Raw genomic sequence first — 25,827 nt, 5'->3', positions numbered from 1 at the left:
GAGGGATTGCATTGGGAGTTATACCTGATATAAATGATGAATTGATGGGTGCTGATGAGTTGATGGGTGCAGCATACCAACATGGCACAAGTATACATATGTAACAAACCTGCCCGCTATGCACATGTACCCTAGAACTTAAAGTATAATAAATAAATAAATAAATAAATAAATAAATAGAAAATAACAAGGAGATCCACTCATTAAGAATTAATCATTTAAGCTAGAATGATATTTTACTAAAAGAAACATACATGATATTTCCTTTCAATTCAACTTACTTTAAAAACAAATGAAACATCCTCTGCCAGAAAGGACATACCCTTTCATAATCTATCTTCTGCACTTCTCTCTTGCCTCACCTTCCTCCTTTCCACTGTCTCGGAATTCGATTACTTACAGCATCTTAAATCCAACTACACATATCTCCCCAGACCACATCTGACTTCTACAACCCTGCTTGAAGTTGTGCTACTTCAAAATGGGGCTAGTAAACAAGAGACATTTATCTCAAGGAGTTCATCTTAGTCCATCATCCAGGTCTGGATCTCAGCTTTGTAAAACTAGGAACTGGAATTTCTTTTTGGTACTCAGAGTGGTACCTTCAACAGCAGAGTAATATTAAGCTCACAAGAGATTAACGTGTATGAACTAGAAAGCCACTAAATGACATTCATTTACGAAGAGAACCATAACTACCATATGAATCAGAATGTACATGTCAGCATAACCAGTACATGTTCTCCCTACAGACAGATCTAGATGGGAAGGCAAACTTATATCAGACTATAAGTTAATGAATAGGAAACTAGAGCAAGGGGAGTTTGTTTTATGAAACAATGTTTAAATGGCATCCTGCGAATGGAAGTCCAGCATGTTCACCACACATGAGGAATTTACAAACCACAATAACAGGATCTCCATTCTTCTAGGTAGTGTTTGCATTGAGGATATTGAGGTGTATCTCCCTAACTTTCTTGTTTTCCTATATTGAGTTTCTCTCCAAACTCTCCCTACCGATTAATACATAATTTATTCAGATTTAATATTTTCCCAAGTCTTGCTCACATCTAGTTTTCTGAAAAATTAACATCCCAGCACTGAAGAGTATTTGATAATTGTATCATTTGCTCATTAGAAAGCAACATTATTACTAAGTCTCTAGGTGATATTTGCCTCCCTACTGTTCCTGTGTATCTACCACCTATACCTTCTTATCCTTCAAAATTTATCCTTTAAGATGCTGCGTCCTTTCTTCCTGAACTCCCGAAGCAAATCATTCCCCTAGTATATTAGGTATATCATAATTTTTATTTTTTTTCAAATTGTAATATAATTATTTGCTTGTGCACCTATCTCCCCAAATAAACTGCTCATTTCAGGAGTCCACAAAGCATGCTTGTAATCATCTTTAAACTCCTCCACTTTGCTGAATAAATGATTTAAACATTTTTTGAAGACTAAAATTCAATACATTAAAGATGATTTCATCAATTACCATGCACAGCTTATAAGCTTGGAGGCTACTGAGGTGTGCTAGGAGGTTTTTCCCCACACATACATAGGGCCTCCTGATGGTGCAGTATTTTCACAGTCTGAAAGTAATAAAGAAAATAAATACCCTATCAGGGTATTAGAAGACCGCCCATATTTTAAGCAATTCAAAATAATGTTATAACTGATCTTTCTTTTCTCACTTCCCTCAAAGCCAACTCTCTTTCATCCACTACTGTTTTTCTGTGGTCTCCGTTACTTGTCTCTTATTAATAAGAAGACAAAACTATTTCAATCTTTTGATATTCCTGAGAATGTTGACATTGTCAGAAAAACCTCTGTAAGTTCAGTCTCTTTAAAAAACATAGAAAATTTCATTATCCACTTCATTATCCTCTGTGGGACAGTTGTATGCTATGTCCAAGCTCTCTTTGAAGTAAAAGCTGTTAGGACTATGAGCTCACATGGATCTTAAAGATCAGTAAATTCAACTACTTGCTCCTTCAGGATTCCCTTTTTTGGCATTTTTGACAGTTGAGTCATCCAACCACTAAATGAACACAAGTGTCCAGGAACAGAGTACCTGACAAAGCTGTAAACTCTCTCCATCAGTGTCCAAGCTATATGCAACAATTAAACTAAAGAAACATATCCTCCTCCCCCACTAAGCCTTCTAAACTTCCAGGTTAAGATTTCTGTTCTTTTCCCCTGTTTTTTATTTGATTAGGTTTCAGACACATAGTGGTCTCCATTGTCTGCATGTACTCCAATACCCTAAATCCAAGAGTTAAGTAAGCTCTTCCATACCATACTTCAGCAGTTACAATTTCATTCACTCATTCATTCATTCATTCATTCCCTCATCCAACAAATACTTACATAAGTTCTACTCCAGACAAGACAGTCTCGGCTGGGCACGGTGGCTCACGCCTGTAATCCCAGCACTTTGGGAGGCCGAGGCGGGCAGATCACAAGGTTAGGAGATTGAGACCACCCTGGCTAACACAGTGAAACCCTGTTACTAAACCTGTCTCTACTAAAAATACAAAAAATTAGCTGGGTGTGGTGGCTGTAGTCCCAGCTACTTGGGAGGCTGAGGCAGGAGAATGGTGTGACCCCCAAAAGCTGTAGTCCTACAGCTTTTACTTCAAAGAGAGCTTGGACATAGCATACAACTGTCCCACAGAGGACAGTGAAGTGGATAATGAAATTTTCTATGTTTTCTAAAGAGACTGATCTTACGGAGCTTGCAGTGAGCTGAGATTGCACCACTGCAATCCAGCCTGGGTGACAGAGCAAGACTCCGTCTAAAAAAAAAAAAAAAAAAGACGCTCGTGTCCACTAGAGATGGAGTAAGTGATTGCTTCTCAGCCTTTTGGCTAAGGTCAAGTGTGGAGATAGAGTAAATGACACAGACAGGTAGGCTCCTACTCTCATAGAGTCAACAAATACTTGCACGAAATGTCATTACTTTTGCCCCATTTGTCTGGTTTGGGCATATTTATTTGAACACTAATTATGGTACCCAATGAATTAGCGCGTTCTCCCAGTTTCATGTTTTAGAAACAGATGTGCTGACTAAGCAAACACAGCTAATTCTAGGGGAAGGTTGGGGCTGGAAATTGGCTGAAGTTAATCCAAGCATCCTGTTAGATTTAGAGGCATTCAAATAAGAAAGGGAAGATGATAACATGTAGGCACTATTAAGGCTATTCCCTGGTCTTCTAGTCAATTCAGAGGGGTCAATATCCCCTGATTCTACAAGATTATCAAAAGGCTACCAAATTTCTAGAAAACCAGAGGCAAAATGTGGTATTTTCAAGAATGATTAGAAATATGGAAGACACAATCTAACTTCAGTGATTCAGGGTGAACGGACACAGATGCCTGGAGCTAGGGAATGTAGGTAACTTCTTTTGGAGGGTAGGGAGGATGACAAATAAAGCCGACTACTGCAGTCTATGAGATCCAAGAAGAAAGATATCCTAGATAATGGCTGAGTTTGAGAAAGAACCTCAGAGAATAAACCAACCCCTAATTTTACATTTTAGGTAACCAAAGCGCAGACAGACTACGTAACTTGACTAAAGTGAAAGAATTTATTAAATACAACCCCATAACCTGATCCTCTGACTAGTATTCGCTCTTAAAATGCCAGAAAGGTCAAGGCCTTAACAAGAGAATTTAGAAAAACAATGTGAAAAATTCAGAAAAGTTTTCAGCAGGTTATGTGAGGACTAATGACCTAAAGTAGAAAGGAGAAATCAAAAATTAAATTCTGAATGAGCCTTATTATAAATGAAAATATATGACATATTGACATATTCAGAATAGACCACAAAATCAAAAGCACAGTCAACGTGCATAATAGCCCAAACTTTTAAAAGGGCTATCCATCTGCGCTGAAGAAGTACCTGTGTACACATAAAATCTGCTTTAGTCCAATTTTCAAAAGTGTGCTAATCACACACTGAACAAGGTATACTTCCATCATCAAGACAGGAAAGGTTTTATGAAGCTTCTATTTTAGGACAAGAAAGTCTCATATTGTTGACACTTAAGTATAAAGAAAACATAAAATAAAACTGCTGACAATCTCATGATAAACACACACACACACTCTGTTGACTGGTTTGATGAACTGTCCTATAATTCAAAAGATAAGAAATGCTGTTGTAATTATAGATTTATGTTTCAGCATGCTCTTTACAACTCAGTGCATTCACTTTCCTAGAGGCTTTAAAGATTATAAGGAGACAGATCTTATCAGAAATATAAAAGTTTCAATAACACAAGAACACGTCCAAAATAGTAGCTCTTTGGTCAAAGGTTATGAGATTTCTTCAATGTCTTAAGAGTTCCAGAAATGCCACTTTATTTACAATATGGCTATTACATGAAGTAAAAACGGTTCATCAAAAACCTTAAACAGAAATATTACATTAAATAAAGCACACTGATGTGACTAAATAAATCATTAATTTACAAAGGTAACAGTTTTCCTTCACTGAAAACTAACTTGAGTCAACAAGTGTGACAATATTTCAGTCCCAAGGCCATCTTTACATACATCAACAAAGGGTAGGGGGGGAGAGGATAAAAGGTAGAGAAAGAGAGAAATCAAATAATATTAAAAGCTGAAATAAAAACTAATGCAATGTAAGCAAAGTTACTGGAAATACAGCATGTTGAAATTACCAACATGCACACATCCCCTAAAAAGTTTTGAGGAAGAATATTTTCATAACTCAAGATAACTGTTATGTCTAAGCTTTAAATCCAGGACACCAGCATTACAAGGGAAATTATGAAACAATCGTGAACAAAAATTGGATCTGTCTGGAAGCCATTTATCTGACTCTCTAAAGAAGGTTCACATTCTTACACCATCAGTTGACTCAGCTGCAAAGAAGTTAGGATACAGCATGAAATGTCAACCAGGGCAGAAACTACAAGGGCAACTAAAAAAGAAGATATCTGCAATGGATACTATAGGAAACTTGGAAATAATTTAAGCTGGAAAATTACCACATAGCAGTTTCAACTGTCTTACAAAATGGTCAAAATAAGAAAAAATAACACATCAAGTGCTGGTCACATAATCACTTTTTTCAAGCTTATTTCTTAAAACTAGATTTTTACATATGGAGAGCTCCTTAAACTCAAAATTTGTCTATATATGAAATATCTAGACTGATATCAAAAAATAAACAAGACAAAGCAAAAATAACTCTAAAATCAAGAGTTCAAATGAGTTTGAAAAATCTCCATGGATTTACCCTACATATATCATTTGCCCTCTGGGAAACCAACTCTTCTCAGGAATATACAGGAAAAGGAAGGTGAATTCCTAACTCATTATAAAAGCCTAACACACCCCTCCTTCCTCACCCACACTGTTGTTACAACAATGAAAGATTACCTGAGTTCTTGCACAGGAATATTAGGTGCCCCTTCTCTGTGCTACCATAAGAAGTCATGATTAATAGTGCATTAAGAGCATGCAAGAGCCTTAGTAAAACAATAGAGCTAACAGAAAAAAGGAATGGCAAATGGAATCACTGGCTATATGATTGATGCAGGTTAATACTTGGGTATGAAAGGCTTTGCAATCTATAACCTCTTTTAAAAATTTCTACACTGCCACTCACTACTCTACGTGTCTTCTATGCCTCTCCTCATCAGACTGTGAGTACCTCTAATGTGAAGATCTTATTCTTCTTTATTTAAATATCCCAGCCCCTACTAGACAATCTCACATAGCAGTCATTTGATAAATCTTGCTGAAACATAAATAAGCATTTATGTTCTGCTCACTGACAAGCATTTTTTGAGCATATTAAGTGTGTCAAGCATACAACCAATATAACAATTTTTAAAAATCACAGTGTTCAAAAAAATTAATCTCTGAACACAAATAATTTCTTGTGCTACAATAAGTTAGTTTTCTTTTGTTGCCACAGTTAATTATTTAATTCATTGAGGACAATCATCTTGTCAGTATCAGGCTATTGTAACTATCAAGACAAGATGATATCACAAGAATGAGAATCCTGGAAGTGGTAAGAAGTATTCAGATGCAGAATCAATTTTAAAGTAGAGTCAGTAAGACTGGCTGATGAACTAAATATGGGTCCATGTGTGAGAGAATGAGCTGGTTCTTACATGTATTTAACAAGCAAAGGAACACTGTGATTTCTACTCCAAGATTGGTTTCTAAAACAAAAATACTACCATTTTGTGGGTTAGATACACTCTCTTCCTTCTCCTCTGATAAGCAGACGATTGCTTTATACTATTTCCTCCAAAAGAGCGGAAAAAGTTATGATTAATAGTGTGTTAAGAGTATGCAAGAGCCTTAGTAAAACAATGGAGCTAATAGAAAAAAGGGATGGCATATTGAAACACTGGCTTTAAGACTTGATGCAGGTTAAAACTTGGGGGTGAAGGACTTTCCAATCTATAACCTGGTCTTAGGCAGGCTTACAAAGGTTTGTTTCCATTAACCAGAATCAAAAAACTGGAAATTCTAATTCAAACTTTTAACCACATTTAAAGAAATTATTCTGCCTCAGGCTTTTCAGTGTCTTTTTCTAGGAAAGTATTGAGCAATACAAAGATGATTAACAGCATAATCAAAACGTGTTAGGATATGTATTGGATACACTCCTAGAAATTAATATTCAAAGTTGAAATAACAAATACCTTCTAAATGATACTTTATGCATTCATTAAGTTTTATTCTTATTACATATTTCTCTCAAGACAAATGCCTGGAAATAGAAGTAACATACATAATTTTAAAATCAGCCACTTTTGATGCATTTCTATTTCTGAAATGAAATATGGACAAGGGAACAAACAACTAGAGTTTCAAATTATGCATCTGGAACGAACATTGTTTAATTTTCAAAAAAAAAAGATTATCATTCATCTTAAGATAAATGTTTATAAGGTTACAGTATCTTTAATAACCACCAAGATTTCTTCCTCTCCCCTTTTTTTTTTCTTAAAGGATACTGAAGCTTGCATTTATTCTTATGAAAGAATATTTTTTAAACTTAAAAATGAATGTCCAAATAAAATAACCTGTATATAACAAGCACCTCCTAGGTATTTTTTCTAAAATTCATTGAATATTGCTTGTTCAACATTAAACAACAAAATGAATTGAGTCAATAACCAATTTAAATGCTGATTAAAGAAAAACTCAATGAAAACAAACCCAGACATTCGCTTTATGTTCCCTTTCAGGATCAACGAAGGCCAGCTAAGACTGCTTAACTGGAAGCAAAGCACTGAAACAGATGTGATACAGAACTTTCATGTTGCCTATTCCGTTGGCTTTTTACACCTCAAACAATGGTATACACCATTATTTAGCCTACGGGGATCACTCATAACTGTGGAAGTAAATGAAATCAAGCTAACAGTAAAGGATTTTAATGGAAAGTGCAGAACATGTTTGCTTTCTCCTCTAGAACCTTGTAGTTATCAACCCCACAGTGAGTTAAGGATTTAATGGCAGGCCTCTCAATCAAGTCCAAGTCAGGGGTGGGTACAATTGGTAAACTTTGACTTTACTCCTGGAATTCACTTAAAATCAACCTCTTTGATTGTAAATAGTTGGTAGTAAAGTCATTGCCCATTGAATAATTTCAAAATGGCTTCATCATAGCTGTGTTCTAATTCAGAAAGTAGAAACTGGAAGTACTTCTATCCACCTTTATTTTTTTCCCTTCTCTTTGCCACAGCTGCACATATAAATGCATCCTCTCCCTTCCCATTGTATATTCACTTCATTTCTGCATTCCAAACTGTTTTCTTAACATCTGACATTATGTTTCATAAATGGGAAGCACTCTGTTATTTCAGCCTATTCTCTGGAAAAGTCAAGGACTACTCTGGGCTTAATGGCTACATGTGATTCAATTAAACATACTTCAAATGAAAACTCCTACAAATGTATCATTTGCCTTCAACCATTTCATTATTTTTATTATTGTTTTTATTAAGAAGATGGGAATCTAACAGGAAATTACTCATAACATCCTAGTTAGTGTTTACTTAGAGTATCTGGTTTAAATTTGCTTCTAAATTAATGTGTGGTAACTAGAACTTTATTCTACTCACACAACTTAAAATAGCTGTAACATCAAAAAAAAAAAAAAAAAAAGACCACAATCTGCCTAAAAATGGCCTAAAGTGTAAACATTAAAGTAAATGCTAGGAGTCAACAGCTAATTTGCTTCTATTTTTCTGATTTCTCTAGAAAAATCTGAAGTCAGAAAATTCTGTCTGCTACCATCAAATACCTCTTACCCAAAAATATGACAATGTGACTTTGCAAAGTAGTGAATATTTCATAGAACAGACATCTGACAATTATATATATTTTTCCCCATCATCAAAAAATAGCAATCCTAAACAGATGGTTAAATTAGAACTGAAACACAAAGTTTAAAAACACTGATTCACTTTTTCCTCTCATAGATATCTTTTATGTGGAAAGTTCAGGTTTTAATTAGATTTTTCTAACAAAATCATTGATGACTCACATTCCGAAATTTGTCAGACTAAAAAATAAAAGAGTATATGGTAATTTGCTGAATGCAATAACCCTAAATTTAAATTCAATGCTAAGAGTTCAATGAAAAGACACAAATGAGAGTCATTTTGCTGGCAATAAATAAAGGAGAAGAATACAAGGACGGTATGCTCATATCTTGTTTCTACCATGTTTCTATGCAGTGTTGAGTAAGTCACTATATTCTCTCAACTTCTGTTTCTACCATCTGTAAAAATGGGCACCATAAGTATGCTTGCAAATGTGAATTATAATTACAATTTTTTAAAAGATCCGTATGTTGTATAAGAAAATGATTTCAAGTGTTTTTATCCAACATAATGATAGCTTTAAAATGTGACTAGGTGTCACTTTATAGATGACTTAAATAAACCTTTTCATGGGAAGGAACAAAAATGCATTTCTATGCATCCTGATCTATTCAACACAAGTTCCTACAACTTGTTATAGCCTTAGATGTCTCATAATTTGTGGTCTTAAAGTATCTCTTAATTGTTTCATTGAAGTTTTTCTCATCTTCTGAAAGAATTGACAGCAGAAAATAAGGTCCTCTAAAGAGAACTAAGCATAGCTATTGAAATAAGTATTAAATGAGATAGCTGAGTGTCTCCAATTAACACTGGCCAGAAACGGTTCTTACTGATTCTGATCAATGGAAAGAATGGGACTGGTAACCCTGAGTCCTATTTCCATTTCTACCCAAGGATAGCTGGGACCTCTTGGGTAAGTCAGTTAACTCTTTGGGCCAGATCCTCATCTATAAAACAAGGTATTGGGAGCTGACCTTCTGTTTAAGATTATGTTTAAGCTGACCTTCTGTTTAAAATTCTTATAAACTTTAACACTGATACCAAATGTTTTTGGGAATTACTGATATGGACAGTACACAAGGAAATGCAGGGTAAAAGAGGGCAGCCGCCTAGAAAAGGCCGCACCCTCTAGGCTGGAAACCCATGGCCCTAAATGAGAACAAAAATTCCTGTTTTGGTGCCCAAAAGTCGCCTTTTGGCCCACCTATCCCTCTATCCAGTACCCATATAAACCCCAAACCCCTGGCTCCACGAGCAGAAAAGAAGATGAACAGAAGGGCAGAAGAATGGTGTGACAGACAAAAGAGAAGGAGCATCTGAACATGGACAGGAGTTACACCAGGAATGACTGGAAAGGAGATCGGCTGCCGGATGGTCAAATTCTAGGGGAAGATCATCTTCCCACCCCATCCCCCTTCCAGCTCCCCATGCATCCTGCTGACAGCCACCTCCACCACTCAGTAAAACCCTGCATCCTCCTTCAAGTCCATGCGTGAATTGAGTCTTCCTGTATGCCAGACAGAACCCGGGTACCAAGAGAGCGCTGAGCTGTTTTAACACTTACGTCATCTGCAGATGGCAAGGCTAAAAGAGTGCACTGTGACACCTGCCTACTAGGGCCTCGGGAGTCACAGACACCCACCCCTGGATGCTGCTGTGGGGCTGGATCCCAGAGGTACTTGCCCCAACTCCTGCACCTGCCTGTCCGTGGGCTCCACCTCCTGTTAAGAGGTTTTAGTGCACATGGCAGCCCAACAGACAAGCCACACCCCCGTCACATGTCCTGCAAGGGGGGTTAGGGAACTCTCTCCTCTCATTACCAGCTTTGCCTCAGTAGTTCAATGCTACTGTGTAAACTCTGAGAAAATGCTTGTTAAACAAAAGCTAATGCAAAGATTTTTCAGGGGCAGAAAACCTGAAAAACTCATGAAGAATCTCACAACATTGTCAAGGCTAGCTAACTAAAGGCATAAGACAGCATCTTTTGTAACAGAGGAAGCTCCATGTATGGAGATGATTATGGGTGGATTAAAGGAGAAAAGTAAAATGAGGGTGGCAGGTATCTCAGACTTCCTCCAGGTTTGGGTACCTAGTAACAAGAAGCATATTCTCATAATTCTGCCTAGAATATCCAAGTAGAAGATATTCTCTATACCTATAATTTCTCAGATTCTTGTATACATAAAATGAAAACCATCAGTTGTTTCGGGAAGTCGGGGACCCCAAATGGAGGGACTGGCTGAAGCCATGGCAGAAGAACATAAATTGTGAAGATTTCATGGACATTTATTAGTTCCCCAAATTAATACTTTTATAATTTATTACACCTGTCTTTACTGCAGTCTCTGAATATAAATTGTGGAGATTTCATGGATACTTACTTATCACTTCCCCAATCAATACCCTTGGGATTTCCTATGCCTGTCTTTAATCTCTTAATCCCGTCATCTTCGTAAGCTGAGGAGGATGTATGGCACCTCAGGACCCTACGATGATTGCGTTAACTGCACAAATTGTTTGTAGAGCATGTGTGCTTGAACAATATGAAATCTGGGCACCTTGAAAAAAAGAACAGGATAACAGCAATGTTCACAGAACAAGGGAGATAACCTTAAACTCTGACTGCCGGTGAGCCAGGCGGAACAGAGCCATATTTCTCATCTTTCAAAAGCAAATAGGAGAAATATCGCTGAATTGTTTTTCTCAGCAAGGAACACCCCTGAGAAAGGGAATGAGCCTCTGAGGGTAGGCCTCTAAAATGGCCGCTGTGGGGGTGGCTGTCTTTTATGGTTGAAGGCAAAGGGATGAAATAAGCCCCAGTCTCCCATAGCGCTCCCAGGCTTATTGGGATGAGGAAATTCCCGCCTAATAAATTTTGGTCAGACCAGTTGTCTGCTCTTAAACCCTGTCTCCTGATAAGATGTTATCAATGACAATACATGCCCAAAACTTCATTAGCAATTTTAATTTCACCCCGTCTTGTGGTCCTGTGATCTCACCCTGCCTCCATTTGCTTTGTGATATTTTATTACCTTGAAGCATGTGATCTCTGTGACCCACACCCTATTCATGCACTCCCTCCCTTTTGAAAATCGCTAATAAAAACTTGCTGGTTTTATATCACGGAACCTGCCAGCACGTGATGTCTCCCCCAGACACCCAGCTTCAAAATTTTTCTCTCTTGTACTCTTTCCCTTTATTTCACAGACCAGCTGACGCTGAGGGAAATAGAAAAGAACCCATGTTGAATATCGGGGGTGGGGTTCTCCCGATAATCAGTAAAATTAAATTATTCCTTCACTAATACTGGAAAATAAATGTCTTTATGATGTTTATCTTAGACTTAGGAAAACAATATCATAATATTGCTATTATTTTCTTTTTTTCTCATTGCATATAAATTTTTCTCGTTCTATATAAATACATCTGCACAAAATATTCTACATATTCTTTGATAAAACAGCCATATTTATAAAACATAAGGATGAAGAAAACAAATGTGGTAAAAAGAACAAAGAATAAAAAAGAATAATTTATAAAATAATGTCAATTTTTAGTATCAGCTATTTTAAAAATATACAAACATGTTCAAAATTAAAATCAATCTTTCTTTTAATATATCTACTACCAAACTACTTGACTTTACAAAAATAGTTGGTGTCATTTATAAACTCATAACTATTTGCATACAAATTTTTTTTTTAAATTATATCAGGTGCAGATCCATATAGATCAGGCATTTAAAAAATTCATTACATAAACTTTAACACTGACTGGCTGAGCAAAAATGATGCGATTATGCAGTAACACTTGTTGATTTGCAGATTCCAGTGAAACTAATAAAAATATATTTCTGATAGAATAAACAGGTAAATGTCACGAAAATCGAAAGATTAATATCAATAAGATTCTTCTGAAACAAAAGAAGAATCAAATATTTCACTGTAAAATGTAAACAAAACGAACAATAAATTTTAATGATACTATGGATAGCAGAGTATTCTTTCTATAATATTTCAGGGTAGCTTTTTTGCCCTGGTTAGAATCTCGTAATAAACTACCAAATGAATACGTAAAAATCTGTGGGTTGCATAACACGTGTTCTCTTTGTCATGCAAAACTGAAAAATAACATTTGACAAAGCAAAATCAGATGTTGGAAAAAAATGCATTTTAATACCACATATCACCACTGAATACATGAGGAAAATATGCTAAAGTCAGTTATTCTGTGGATATTTAGCAACGGCAGTGTTCTACCACTGATTAATGCTACCACTGGTGCTAATGATTTATGTGAATTTTGATATAGTTTTAATATTTCTTAGCTTACCAGGTAATAACTATATGACAAGAAACACAATCTAAAACCACACAGTCAAAATAATAGCAAGGCTTTAAAAAAAGGTTGTGGGTATTGGTAGCCTCAGTAACATCACACATTGACATTCGGGATAGGCATGCAAAAATACCACTTTGTTAAGCAAATTAGAAAGCCACCCCCCACCCCTGCCCGCCCCTTTTGATTGTAGCAGAGCTGTCCCTTCAACTCGTAGGGCCTCATTTATCAAATTCATTGCACTGCTTACGTTGTAATCTTCAGGCTACTAGTCACTGGGTTTCCCTTCACTGAAAACATATTTTTATTTTGTTTTCTTGCTTTTATCTGCCCCAGACTGGCCACCTTATACATGTGTGTATGTGTATCCATATTTCTTTACATATATACATCTATGTATGTGTGTGTGTATGTGTGTGTGTACACACATACCACTTTGTCCATAATTTACATATAAATTACCTACTATGTGTCAGGCTGTATGCATGGTCTTGGAGATGGAAATATGACCAAGGTGTAATGTGTCTCTTCAAATATCAAGCATAATTATAAAAGTGCCCACCTGTTTGGTTTGCTTAACACATGTGCCTTCAATATCACCTGCTGATGAACCTGCCAGCTCTTTTCACATGTGTGCCTCCTCTGTTTCAAATGATTCCGCATAGTCTGGCTCTAAACGTCCAATCAGCAAAGTTCTGTGGCTTTATGATTAGGTAAATCATAGGCACATTATTTTAATTACTAACACATCATTAGGCTGACCACAGGCAGTCATTCCATATACACCAATTGGTTGACTGTTTGATTGAAACAGTAGTCAGCATATATTTGGAAATATAACAATAACAAAATAATGGCAGCTACCATTAACTGATATCTTATTAGATACCAGACACCATGCCAAGCACTTTACATACATTCTCACACTTAATCCCAATAAAGGTATTATTATGTCCATTTAAATTATGATAAAACTGAGGCTTTGAGTTTTAAATAACTTGCCTGAAGCCACACAGATAGAAAAGAATTCAAAGTTTTGCCCATAATCATTATTGCTATACTACCTCTCAAAGAGAAAGTCCCTATCTGAAGTTGGCTCAATCCAACACAATTTTGATTCATAGCTAACTATAAATGGATCAACACAAACAGCTAAATTAACTAAAGTACATAGCAATCATGTATATGAAAAATAAATATTAAAGATTAGAAAGCATATAAACTACATATATATAAGAGAGAGAGAGAGAGAGAGTGCGTGTGTGTGTGTGTGTGTATCTTTAAGATTATATGCCATTTTAGGCTACAGAGACCATGTTTTCTCTACATTAGCACCCACTGTCAGGACTTGACTATATAGTTTTAACAACTGAAAGAGATTTTATTTTTAAAAATCCCACTATGTGTTAGCCAACAACAAACCTGTATCTTATCTCTGTCCTATCCTCAACATCCAGCACAATGCCTGCCACATAGTAGATGCTCAATACATAGCAACATTAAAATAAAATCATTAACTCTTCAAGCTCTGTTCTAAAGTGAATGCTCTACTTATATGAACGTGTGATAACACATGCACCTGAAATATAATAAATAGAATCTGTGAAGCAGCATTTATTCATATTTTTATTTATTTTTTAAATTTTTTGAGATGAAGTCTTGCTCTCTCACCTAGGCTGGAATGCAGTGGCACAATCTCGGCTCACTGAAACCTCTGCCCCCCGGGTTCAAGTGATTTTCCTGCCTCAGCCACCTGAATAGCTGGGATTACAGGTGCTCGCCACCACACCCAGCTAATTTTTGTATTTTTAGCAGAGACAGGGCTTCACCACGTTGGCCAGGCTGGTCTCGAACTCCTAACCTCAAGTGATCCACCCACCTCAGCCTCCCAAAGTGCTGGGATTAAAGGCATGGGCTACCATACCCAGCTGACATTTTCAACATATCAAAATTTTCACCACTATTTCTTAAATGAAGCTATGGAAATATAAAACACATTAATGCAATCTTCTGGCTAACTTCATAATTTCATAAATTAGAATTTTATTATGAAAAAGGTGAAATATTTAGCATTATCACCAGAGCAACTACAACCTGGCAATAGATACCTTAAATACATGTGAACATTAGACACAATTAAAACAAAGCATGACATAGAACTAAATGACAGCTGTTTTCAAGACTGTAGGCCTAAATTTAGCAACATAAGCACATTTAATCATAAACTCCTAACTAACTTACATTTCATTTCCTTGACTTTACCAATTACTAGAGAATTTATATATTTAATTTTATATTTATATGTAATTTTTTACTACTATCTATATTTATATATTAATTATATATAATATATATTAATAGTAGCAACATTTTATATAGCAACAAAAAGCAGAAATGTAAGCAAAGCACTAAGAAAGTTTCTTCCTAGAAGTTTATGAGTAGTTTTATGACAGCCCACCCAGTGCTAATTCCTTTCATCATAGATTTTAGTAATCCTGATCAAGCACATACGTGCATTCATTTGGCCCATGTATATACTGTCATATCCTATTAACAATATTTTGATGGCAATTTTTTACATTTGACTTCTATTACCTTCAATTTCAAATCCTTTTAAGGAAGTGGGTGAAAGATAAAAATTTAAATATCTGTTATCTATTCTTAGTTGACTTTTTGCCACAAGAGAACCTCAAAAGTAGTGACTTCAAAAAATATTTACTATTCTATCCAACACATGATATATGAAGTCACTCAATAATTTTACACATCTACTCAAAGGAAAGCAGTGAGCCTGGTGGGGATGTACCAAAGCTGCAACCTTCTTACTATAAGAATTAATAGTTATAGTGTCTAGCACATAAGTGAACACTTAACCATCAGGTAATTTGAACCTCAGTTTTGTCACAGATCCAAAGGGATCAATAAAACCTAATTACTACAGACTGAATGTGTGTACCCCAGAATTCATAGTTGAAAACTAATCTCCAATGTGATGATAATTGAGGGTGGGAGGTGATTTGGGAGGTGATTAGTTCATAAGGGTAGAACCCTTATGAATACGATTAATGACCTTATAAAAGAGACCTCAGAGAGCTCTCTCTCCACTTCCATTACAGCAAGAGGAAGCATCTGTGAACCAGAAAGCAGGCCCTCACCAGACACTGATTCTGCCAGCACCTTGATCTTGGACTTCCCAGCCTCCAGAACCATGAGAAATAAATATCTGTTGTTTTTATTCTATCCAGTCTATAGCATTCTGTTATAGCAGCTCTAACAGACTAAGACACTAACCCAAAGAGTTGTAAGAATTAAATGATGGGTAGACATAGGTAAACCAGTTGGCATAAATATCTGACTTATAGTAGAGCCTCAGTAAACCATCCTTCTTTTTTTTCTACTTCATTTCTAAATTTCTATTTTAAGACATAGAAAAAATTCAAAATCAAATTTTTACACTTCAAATGTATTAGAAGCTGAATGGGTGGTTGAAAGAATAAAAATCACAGCATTCTAATAAACTGTCTTTTTGGGGGGGCACCAAAACAACTTTCCTGTGAAAGACTACAATTATCATTTATTAATATATAAAATATGTTCTAGAGGAAATTAAAATTGAAATTAGAATTTGAAATTAGAATTCACTCATATTTTTACCCTTTCTTCTAGTTGATCCTTCAAACATTGATATTTTAGCTTCAGTTTTTTGTTCTCATTTTCATTCTGGGTTAATTCCTCTGTCAGTCTGTCACACTGTGATTTCAACTTATCCAGTTGACCACGATGAACTTTAGCCATATTCTTCTCTTCTAAACTTTCAGCCTGAGAAAAAGAGAAGGAAAAAAGAGAAAGTCCACTAGCCATAGTCAAAATACACCAAACACATTACACATTTTATCAGTGGAAAAACACTGCAAGATTTTAGCTCATTCAAAGCATTCATATATAAAAATTAAAATAAACATAAGGGAAATGTTCTCTGCATTTATTCAATCGCTCATCAGTATTTACCAAGCATTTAGGAAGTGGTAGATACTGGACTAGATGCTAAAGATAACAGATATGAATAGTAAGAGAGTCAGATGCAATGATCTATTTGACAAGACTGAATGAGAAGTGCTTATCAAAGGTGTAAGCTGGACATTTTGGAAATTCAAAGAAGAGATACCAGCTCTGCTCAGAGGGGAAGGAGTTATTAGAGAAGTGTCCCAAAAAGGAAATACTATGAGATGTTACTAACTGATAAGTTCCCTTGTCTATAGACGGGGCTTAACATTCTTGTTTGACTTCACTCCTGGTTTCTATGAAATAATTGTGTACTTTTTATGTAAGTCATTATCAATACTACTCTTATGGGGCTAAAAAACATTACGAAGTATAACAACCAAGAAACTACAAACTTAATATGAAAAAGTTTACCAGTTATTTTTTCAACATCAGTAGTGTAGTGAAATATCTATTTGTTGATCTTTATATAGAGTATAACCAGAATCAGCTTTTAAAAAATAAACTTTGGGAATAATCTATTCTATACAGGAAATTCAGTAAAGATTTGTCAGGTATGTGAACTTAAAGAATTTTGAAATAACAATAATGTAAACACCATGTGGCGGACACTGCTCTAAGATCTTTTTGTACACAGGTTTTCCTCATTTCATCCTCGCAACAACCTGTGAGAATGAAATAAGGTATCATTATTGTCCTGACTGCAATAATAATAAGAAAAAAAGCAAGCTAATCACTTTCCCAAAGATACACAGTGAGTAAATGCAGAGTCAGGATTTGAACCCAGGAATTCTTTCTAATGTCCATGCTTTCAACTACACCACACTGCCTCCCAAAAGGTACAGTATCACTAGGTTTTAAAAACCAACTGGGTGAAACTAGAAATGCATGAAACACACCTACCAGTTGCTAACAGTCTGTAAGCAATCACATTTAATCTGTTTGAAATATATGTTTTAATGCCTAAAATATGTTTCTTTTATTTTTATAAATTTATTATATGAGTTTAATTAGGTATATAGGAACACAATCAATGGAAACAATTTCCTGAAAGAAGTTTTGTGAGTTTTAGACAAAATCTATATTTTATTTACCTCACAAAATTTACCTAAGAGCTGATGCCACATTAAATTAACAAAGAAATTGATTTTTTTTATGAGCAATCCTATATTCACAGCCCAAAACAAATTTACAAAATAAAATCTCTCATCAGGAAAATTGTTCAATTACAATTTTAAGTTTCAGTAGAATGCTTTTACTTTTTCTTTTTGTCCTAACAAAAGCATAGGTGAATACAAAGAATTCCCCCTAAGGTCTGTAGTGTGCTGCAGCCAGCTCATAGACACTGTCAAAAGCCAACTGGCTCTTCTCGTCCCCACTTCACCCCTCTCCAATGATATCTCATTTGATAGCTTGAAATCAGCCAAGAAAGTGGTATTCAGAACTACCAAACTTGGCAAATGCCATAAATCAAGGGTTTTCCACCCACCAGAAGCTTGTTTTCAAATATTTATCAGCACACCAATGCGGAGGCCTGACTAACAACTTACTTATTGTTGTGGTTTTTATTACATTTATATTTCATTTCAGAACTTACAAACTGATGTTTGTGCACAACAACCCAGTGATATAGAAGGACATTACTATTCCTATTTTAACGGTGAGGCATAAACAAGTGAAATAACTTGACCAAGATTAAACGGTCAGCAAATGGCAAAAACACAGAACTCCAATCCTGCATCTTTTGATTCCAAAAAAAAAGGCTCTACAAAATGATTGTGTTGAAATTGCAATGAGGTAATAGACCAATATCCTGAACATATTAATAGCAGAGCATGTCATTAAAACATTTTAAATTTAAATTTAAAAATAGGTATGAGAGGGGTCATTCTAGATGGAGGAAAAAATAGAACTAAAGTGTACAGAGAAGAAAATATGGATGACTTATCAGAGCTTATTAGACTCAAAAATGTAGTAAGTTAAAATGAAGCTGAAAAACACAGAAATATAACATTTGTAGAGCTACTTGTCTAAAACTCCATTGTGTGCATGATTCAGTATATTACATCTCCTGTGATGGCCTTTGCTATCAACTCATTTTAATGAACATAAATAAGTAAAAAGTATGGATATATTAATAAAATAGCATGAGGTGGTGATTGTTCCTTAAGGGTAAATTGTTTGGTTTCAAAGGAAACTGCTGGGCTCACACAATTTCTGGCCATTCTTCCAATTCTAGAGCAACTTCAATACCACACATTAGGGAATAGCTTTAACACCCCTCCCAGATCTCAATCTTTCAAAAAAACAAAAAAAAAAAAAAAAAAAAACAGAAAAAAAAAAAGCCCAAAGGACTCAGAAGATCCACAGAATGCTTATAAATTCTAAATTCTTTACACATAGGGAATTTAGTAAAGCTTTGTTTTAATCTCACAACAAATGAACTCAAAGCACTTCCTCAAAAAAAATGAGGAAATCCATTTTCCCACATTACATGGAGAAATCCAAACGAAACAGATCATAGAGCAAGTCAGGAGCAAATGCTCTGATTTCTACCTTTTTCAACATTTCAACTTATATCCACCGAATATCTTCTGTATGTCTGGACATTATGCTAGACATCATAAGAGGATACAAAATGGCTTAGATCTAATGCCTGTCCCTCTAGAAACTTATGTACACTCAACAAACCAAAATACAAGGCAGCCTAAATGTGCTGTACCTGAGGCACCAATAAAGACCTATGGAAACACAGTGGACCAAGAGATTAGCCCCACCTCAGTTGAGATTTATTCCAACTTCAGTGGATCCATAAAAGAAGTAAAAAATTAGGCCTTAGAGGATTTGGCAGAATTCTTCTTCCTGCAGACTAGGAGGCCAATTCAGATAGAGAATGAGTAGTCAGAAGTATGCACAGTGATCTATATTTGTAGGAGGAATGTTGGAGAGCATAAAAGGTAATGAATGGGCCGGACACAGTGGCTCCTGCCTGCAATCCCAGCACTTTGGGAGGCTGAGGTGGGTGGATTATGAAGTCAAGAGATGGAAACCATCCTGTGAAACCCCATCTCTACTAAAAATACAAAAAGTAGCTGGGCATGGTGGTGCACACCTGTAGTCCCAGCTACTTGGGAGGCTGAGGCAGGAGAATCGCTTGAACTTGTGAGTCAGAGGATGCAGGGAGCTGAGATCAAACCACTGCACTCCAGGCTGGTGACAGAGCAAGACTCCATCTCAAAAAAAAAAAAGTAATGAATGTACATGAGTAAAGTAGAATCATTTTAAGGGGGGGTGCTGGGCTGGGCTGGAGTGGAGACTTTATTACAGAGACAGTAAATAACTAACAAAGGTTTTTCAGTAGAAAGTGACACACTCAGATATATATTTTGGGAAAGGAAATTAGAGAGTATCTGGGGGAATAAAGGGAGGGGGTGTGGGTAGAGAAAGGAACTAGAGGGAAATAGGAAAATTACTTAGAAGTATGGCTAGGTTGCAAGTTAGCAGTCTGCATTCTGTTTTCTAGTACGACATGATATATTGTCCATATGCCAATGTATCCATGAGCAAAAGCAATTACTATTTCTCACTGAAGAATGCATATCTGAATGTGAGAATTATGGCCTTATAGAGATGATCCTGAACGTGCTCTAACTGAAAAAATTATGACTAACTCCTAACCATTGTGTTGATTATTATACAACCTAAATAATGGTGATAAGACCTAAGTACTAGTGAGAAGGAAGGTTCTAGTTTCAACAACAGTCTCAAGAAAACTGCAAGCTTCTTAAAACAAACCATTGCTCTATGCCATGCCAGTTTCTCCCAATAAATCATTACATGCTTGTCCTCATGCAAAAACCCTGCCTTCCTTTCACATCACACTATTTCTCATCAACCCCCTCTACCTTGCTGTCAACAGCTGACTGACCACATCTCTTCACTGTGGTTTTTGGCATGTGACCAATTAATGCCTTCACAGTACCTTAAATATCCAAGTGTCCATCCCATAAGATAGCTTCCAAGTTATTTGACCTGTTCTTTCCCAACTACCTACACCAACATTGCACAATAGTAACCACTGCATGACCACACCTTAGACCTTAACTCTGAAAACTTTTAGATTGCACTGCAATATAAGAATTCCTGACCAAATCAACAACCTCTGACTGCAAATTTTTATCCTTCAACTTTCTCATTCCTTTGCCCACAATCTTTGTTCTTCAATGTTAGCCACATGGAAGTACTTTACATGCTCCTAGACTAGTCTCGTTCAGTTTGTACCAGTCTTCATACCAGTTTTCATCTTCACTGCTCCTAATTTCTGGCTGCACTGCTGTCCTACTCTACTTCAGAGAGAAGAAAGGCTACCAGTCAAGATTCACACCAATTTCCCCAGATCATCCCTACCAACTTACCCAGTCTTACTGGTTTCCTCCGAATCCTTCAGAGGAAGGAGGCCTTGTCTCCTGTTGAATGCTATACACTCTTATTTTTTTATCAAATCCCCTCACATCGCCTCATGTACTTTCTCCATCAACCTCTGTTGAATGGAATGAAGGCTTTTTATACTTCTTTCAGCTTGCCTGTCACATTTATCATTCTTGATTATAACTTTCTTAAAATGTCTTAGCTGGATTTCTAAGATATCATTCTCTTTTGATTCTCCTCCTATCTGTCTGTCATATGGTCTTTTATTTTCATTTGCTAGGCCCTTTTAGTAAATTCTTTCCTTTAAACATTAGTGTTTGAGAGTCTCATCCTCTTTTTATTATCTGCACAATCTCATCCAAATCCCATGACATCAACTACCACCCAAGAGTTAACTGGCTCCCAAATATTTCACTCTAATCTCAATTTCTCCCTCAACTCTTGACCCTACTAATTATTACGTACTAATTATGTGCTAATCTGTTCCACCTAGACTTTCTTGATTAAGCTTAAAATTCCTCCCCCTAACACAATATGCTAAAAAACAACAACAACAAAAACAAACTAGATTTGCCACTGTTCTCTTCAAATCTTCTATTCTGTCTGTATTCTCTATGTTGGCAATAGCATCATTATCTACCTAGTCATCCAAAGTCATTATCTACCCGTCCTTGAGTCTAAACTTTTTTCCAGCCTAGCAAAGCAGTTAAGAACACAGTCAGTTAATTACCTGAGTTCAAATCCTTTCCCTACCACTCTCCTGCTCTAAGGCTGTGGGAAAATTACTTAACCTTCTGTATCCCAATTTCCTCATCGGGGAGAAAATAATACCACACAATCTGCAGGGGGAGGTGGGTATTAAATGATTAACACTTGTAAAGTTCTTAGAGCAGTGACTGGCATAAAGTGTTGAAAAACTGTTTGCTGGTAGTATTGTTAATGTCACAATCAATCAATATGTAATATATATCTTATTTTCTATAAGATCACCTCTTCTTCTCCATTTCCCTAATTCCACTTTTGTTTATATATTCATCAACTCTGAAAGATTACTATTCCATAGTTCATCACAATTAAACTGTGTATCTTCCACATTTTACCATCTCTGACCTGGGAGTTCTTACACTTGATGACATATCATGGTTTCACAGGCAGGAGGCAGCATTTTTATTTCTTAGGATGACATGCATCTAGTAGTAACAGCAATGATGCACCTGACAAGGTGTCTTTGAAGACCCCAAATCTTCATGCCAAAAGGCTATCTAGGACTAGGGAAGAACTCATAGAATAGCTACATCATTTTACAGATGTCAGCTGTGTCAATATCATTTCATCTTGCATCATAAGCATTTTGAAAATAGTAGTTGCATTTCAAAGACTTTTGAAAAATATTATAATAATTAACCTTTGAAGACTTATCCATTCATCCATTCACCTATTCAATAGATATTTATAATGTTCCAAAAAACTGTTGTAGGCACTGGGGATATAGCTAGAAGCAAAAGAGACTAAAATCCCTATCCTCAGAGAGTCTTCATTTCAACAAAGGGAGGTTAAAAAATAAATAATATGGAATCTATATCATATGATAAGTGTTATGGCAAAAAAAAAAGACGGGAAGAGGAACAGATTTATCACACTCCTGACAATCATGTTATAAAATGATTGCCCTGCATGGTGATAATGCTAATAACATTAGACCTTAGAAACATTTCTTCAAATGCAAGATCCCAATTAGGCATTTACCCAGGCAACTTTGATTTGGAAAAGAAGGAGTAAATCTCAAAAGCCTTGGGTTTATACAGCCCATAAGCTGATCCACTTTAGTTACCATACTAATAAGGACTGTGGTTATAGCTTCTCTGGCCTTGATGAGTCTTTGCCTTTTATATTTTAGGAGGTCATAAATGTTGAATGAGGGCACATTTCAGGTCCATGACTTACTGCCACCTCTGCCTTTCCTGAACTCCCCAAACAGCTAAACGTTCTTTATAAAGGGCTTCAATGCTCTGAAATAGGTGCTCCCAGGTGGCTGTTATAACTCATTTCAACCTGGCCGAACAGGCATGAATAAGCCTCTTTATTGTTGGTTTTATCTTCCCTTCAGTGCTTGGGAATAGAGAATGATCTCTAAAAGTTTACGCTTTATTAACTTCATGAGCCACCAGAAAAATTCCTTCAGTATCATCAGGATAATTCAGCAGAGGTACCTTCAGTGTCCTGATATGATTCTCAGCCTCACTCTTTTCTTTCTTAAAGTGCTTCATAAGCTCCTGGATATTCTGTTCATGTTTTGTTTTCACACTCTGCAATGATGATGTGAGATCTTTCAGCTCCCTCTGGTGCACATCTCGTTCCAGCTTTAACTGTGTGATGATTGTAGCTGTTTCTTCATCCCTGGATTTTGCCTGTGCAGTGAGGTCAGAAAGGTCCTTAAGCACTGCTTTCTTGGCTCTCTCTTCCTCGGCCAATTTATTAGCAAGATCTGCTCGGATGGCACTCAGGTCCTTGATGGACTCTTGCATCTCAAGAAGTTTAGCTTTGTCCTGGGCCTGGCTCTTCTTGAGCTCTGCAATTTCTTCCTCCAAGTGCGCTTTCTCAACTTTCATTTGGCTTTGGATCTTACTCTGCTTTTTCAATTCGCTTTCCAGTCTATGGATGGTATCCAGGGAATTCTTGACTTCCAATTCAAGGTCAGCTTGATGAGACTTAATATCACGTAGTTTCTCCTCCTTGGAGTGAAGCTCCTCCTCCTGAAGGGCACGCTTTGTTAGGACATCATTCAATTCCTTTCGAAGATTCTCTATTTGTTGTAATGCTGCATACATCTGGGTTTTCAATTCATCCTTTTCTTTTAAAATCTATCAGGTTAAGAACATGAAGCAAAAGAAAAAAAATAAAAGTTACTGTAAAATTCACCATAGACTGTGCCAGTCAGCAAAATAAAGCTTAACCCACAAGGAGAAACAAAATTCATCAAATAATTTTTGTATTTTTTCCATTTTGTAAAAAAAATACTTTTAGGCTAGAAAGCGGAGGGGCGGGGAGCAATATATAATTGTCCTGAAATAGCAACACACTGAAATATATATTTCAAATTTTCATCACCAAAACTTATTTCAATCTATGGTCACAAATAATTATTTAAATGTTAGATAGAATTGAGCAAGCAAATGGGGAAGCAAAGACTCCCATTATAACGAAAACTTACTAGAGGTTGAAATAATACAGTATTACCTAAAATAATAATGATGTGCATTCCAATGATACACTTTTAACAAGGAGAAATCCCAAAACAGAGATGGAAAATAATACAGGGAAGCATGCAGATACAATATAAGAAAGTTTACGGTCCATTCAGCCATTATTTTCAAAATATCAATGGTGACAAAAAGTCACCAATATGCAACTGGGAGCCTTGAAGCCCACAAAGATGGAAATGAGATTAAGTCAGGGAAGGTGGGGAAAGGGCTCAAGTGAAAAGTCAAGGGCCTAGAAGTCCATCATTCCATGCCAGCCTCTCTACGATTTACATTGAGGGACAGAGGCCAAGGGTTAACTCTTCTGGCGTCTAATTCTCACCACCTAATCATTGCAAATAAAATAGTGGGCAGCCAAGGGAGCCAAGATTGTTTCCTATACAACACTGGCACCAAAGAGAATCTCCATGTCTACTTACTGATGCCCACACCATGTCTTGAAACAGGTGGGAAAAAAAAGGAACCAATTAAGACTCATTTCAGAATTACAAGTAATGAGTTAAAATGCAAATATTTGCAAGACATTTCTACACTTCACATTCTATACTTTGGTGTAAAACAATTTATGATAAAAATTTAATGAGTCAATCACTCCAAAAAAAAGTTTCCCCAATCCCTCTCAGTTTTAACTGAAAGAAAGAAAGAGCACAAAGATAACATGAGAACTAATAAAAGGAGGTGAATAAGCCGTTGAGCTCTGACCAGAAAGAAGCGAATTTGATTCTCAGTTCAATCATGGGCAATTCTATGGCCTCAGAGAAATCATTTCTCCTACTAGAGAAAAGAATAATAGCTATTTCATAAGACTGTGATGAAGATTAGTGAGAAAGGGGAAACCAAAAGTTGGAGCAGAATTTAAGTTCAAGGAGGTACTAGGGTTTCAGGGAGGTGTTTATGCAAGGTAGTGATCAAAACTGTAAAAAGAGCCAGGCCCAGTGGCACACACCTATAATCCCAGCTATTTGGAAGGCTGAGGTGGGAAGATAGCTACGGCTCAGGAGTTCAAAACCAGCCTGGGCAACATAGCAAGACCCCCTCTCTACTGTGAAGACAGGATAACTGAAGAGAAGGAACTCTGGAACACAGATGAAGGAGTTCAATTTCAAAAGAATGTAAGGTAGGAGAAATATAGATGAGCCTAAGGGTAGATGTATTATTTTTCTACTGTTTCATAACAATTTCGAACAGACTTAGTAGCTTAAAACAATATATATTTTTTATCTCACTGCTTCCAGTAGGTCAAACAGCCAAGCAAGGTATTCAGTTTCAGGCCTCCTAAGACTAAAATCAAGGTATCAGCTGGCCAGGGCTCTTGTCTGGAGGCTCTGAGGAGAATCCATGTCCAAGTTTATTCAGGTTTCTGATACAACTTGTTTCCATACAGTTGTAGGACTTTGGGTACCCATTT

The 25,827-nt window shown here is 36.3% G+C and overlaps 1 protein-coding gene across 1 annotated transcript in view; it reads right to left on the bottom strand.

Moving 5' to 3' along the window:
• The window catches only part of CEP128 (centrosomal protein 128kDa), a 477,957-nt gene that overhangs the window by 282,039 nt on the left and 170,091 nt on the right, over positions 1–25,827 (bottom strand). The window contains exons 16-17 of the mRNA XM_011949470.1: positions 23,370–24,020; positions 16,384–16,548 (exon numbers count right to left, since the gene is read on the bottom strand). Of these exons, the coding sequence (XP_011804860.1) occupies positions 16,384–16,548; positions 23,370–24,020 (816 nt within the window). The remainder of the gene's footprint in view (positions 1–16,383; positions 16,549–23,369; positions 24,021–25,827) is intronic.

Source organism: Colobus angolensis, unplaced genomic scaffold (genome assembly GCF_000951035.1).
Source record: "Colobus angolensis palliatus isolate OR3802 unplaced genomic scaffold, Cang.pa_1.0 Scaffold3, whole genome shotgun sequence".
In the NCBI taxonomy this organism is placed as follows: Eukaryota; Metazoa; Chordata; class Mammalia; order Primates; family Cercopithecidae; genus Colobus; species Colobus angolensis.
This window is presented reverse-complemented; position numbering and strand designations above follow the sequence as displayed.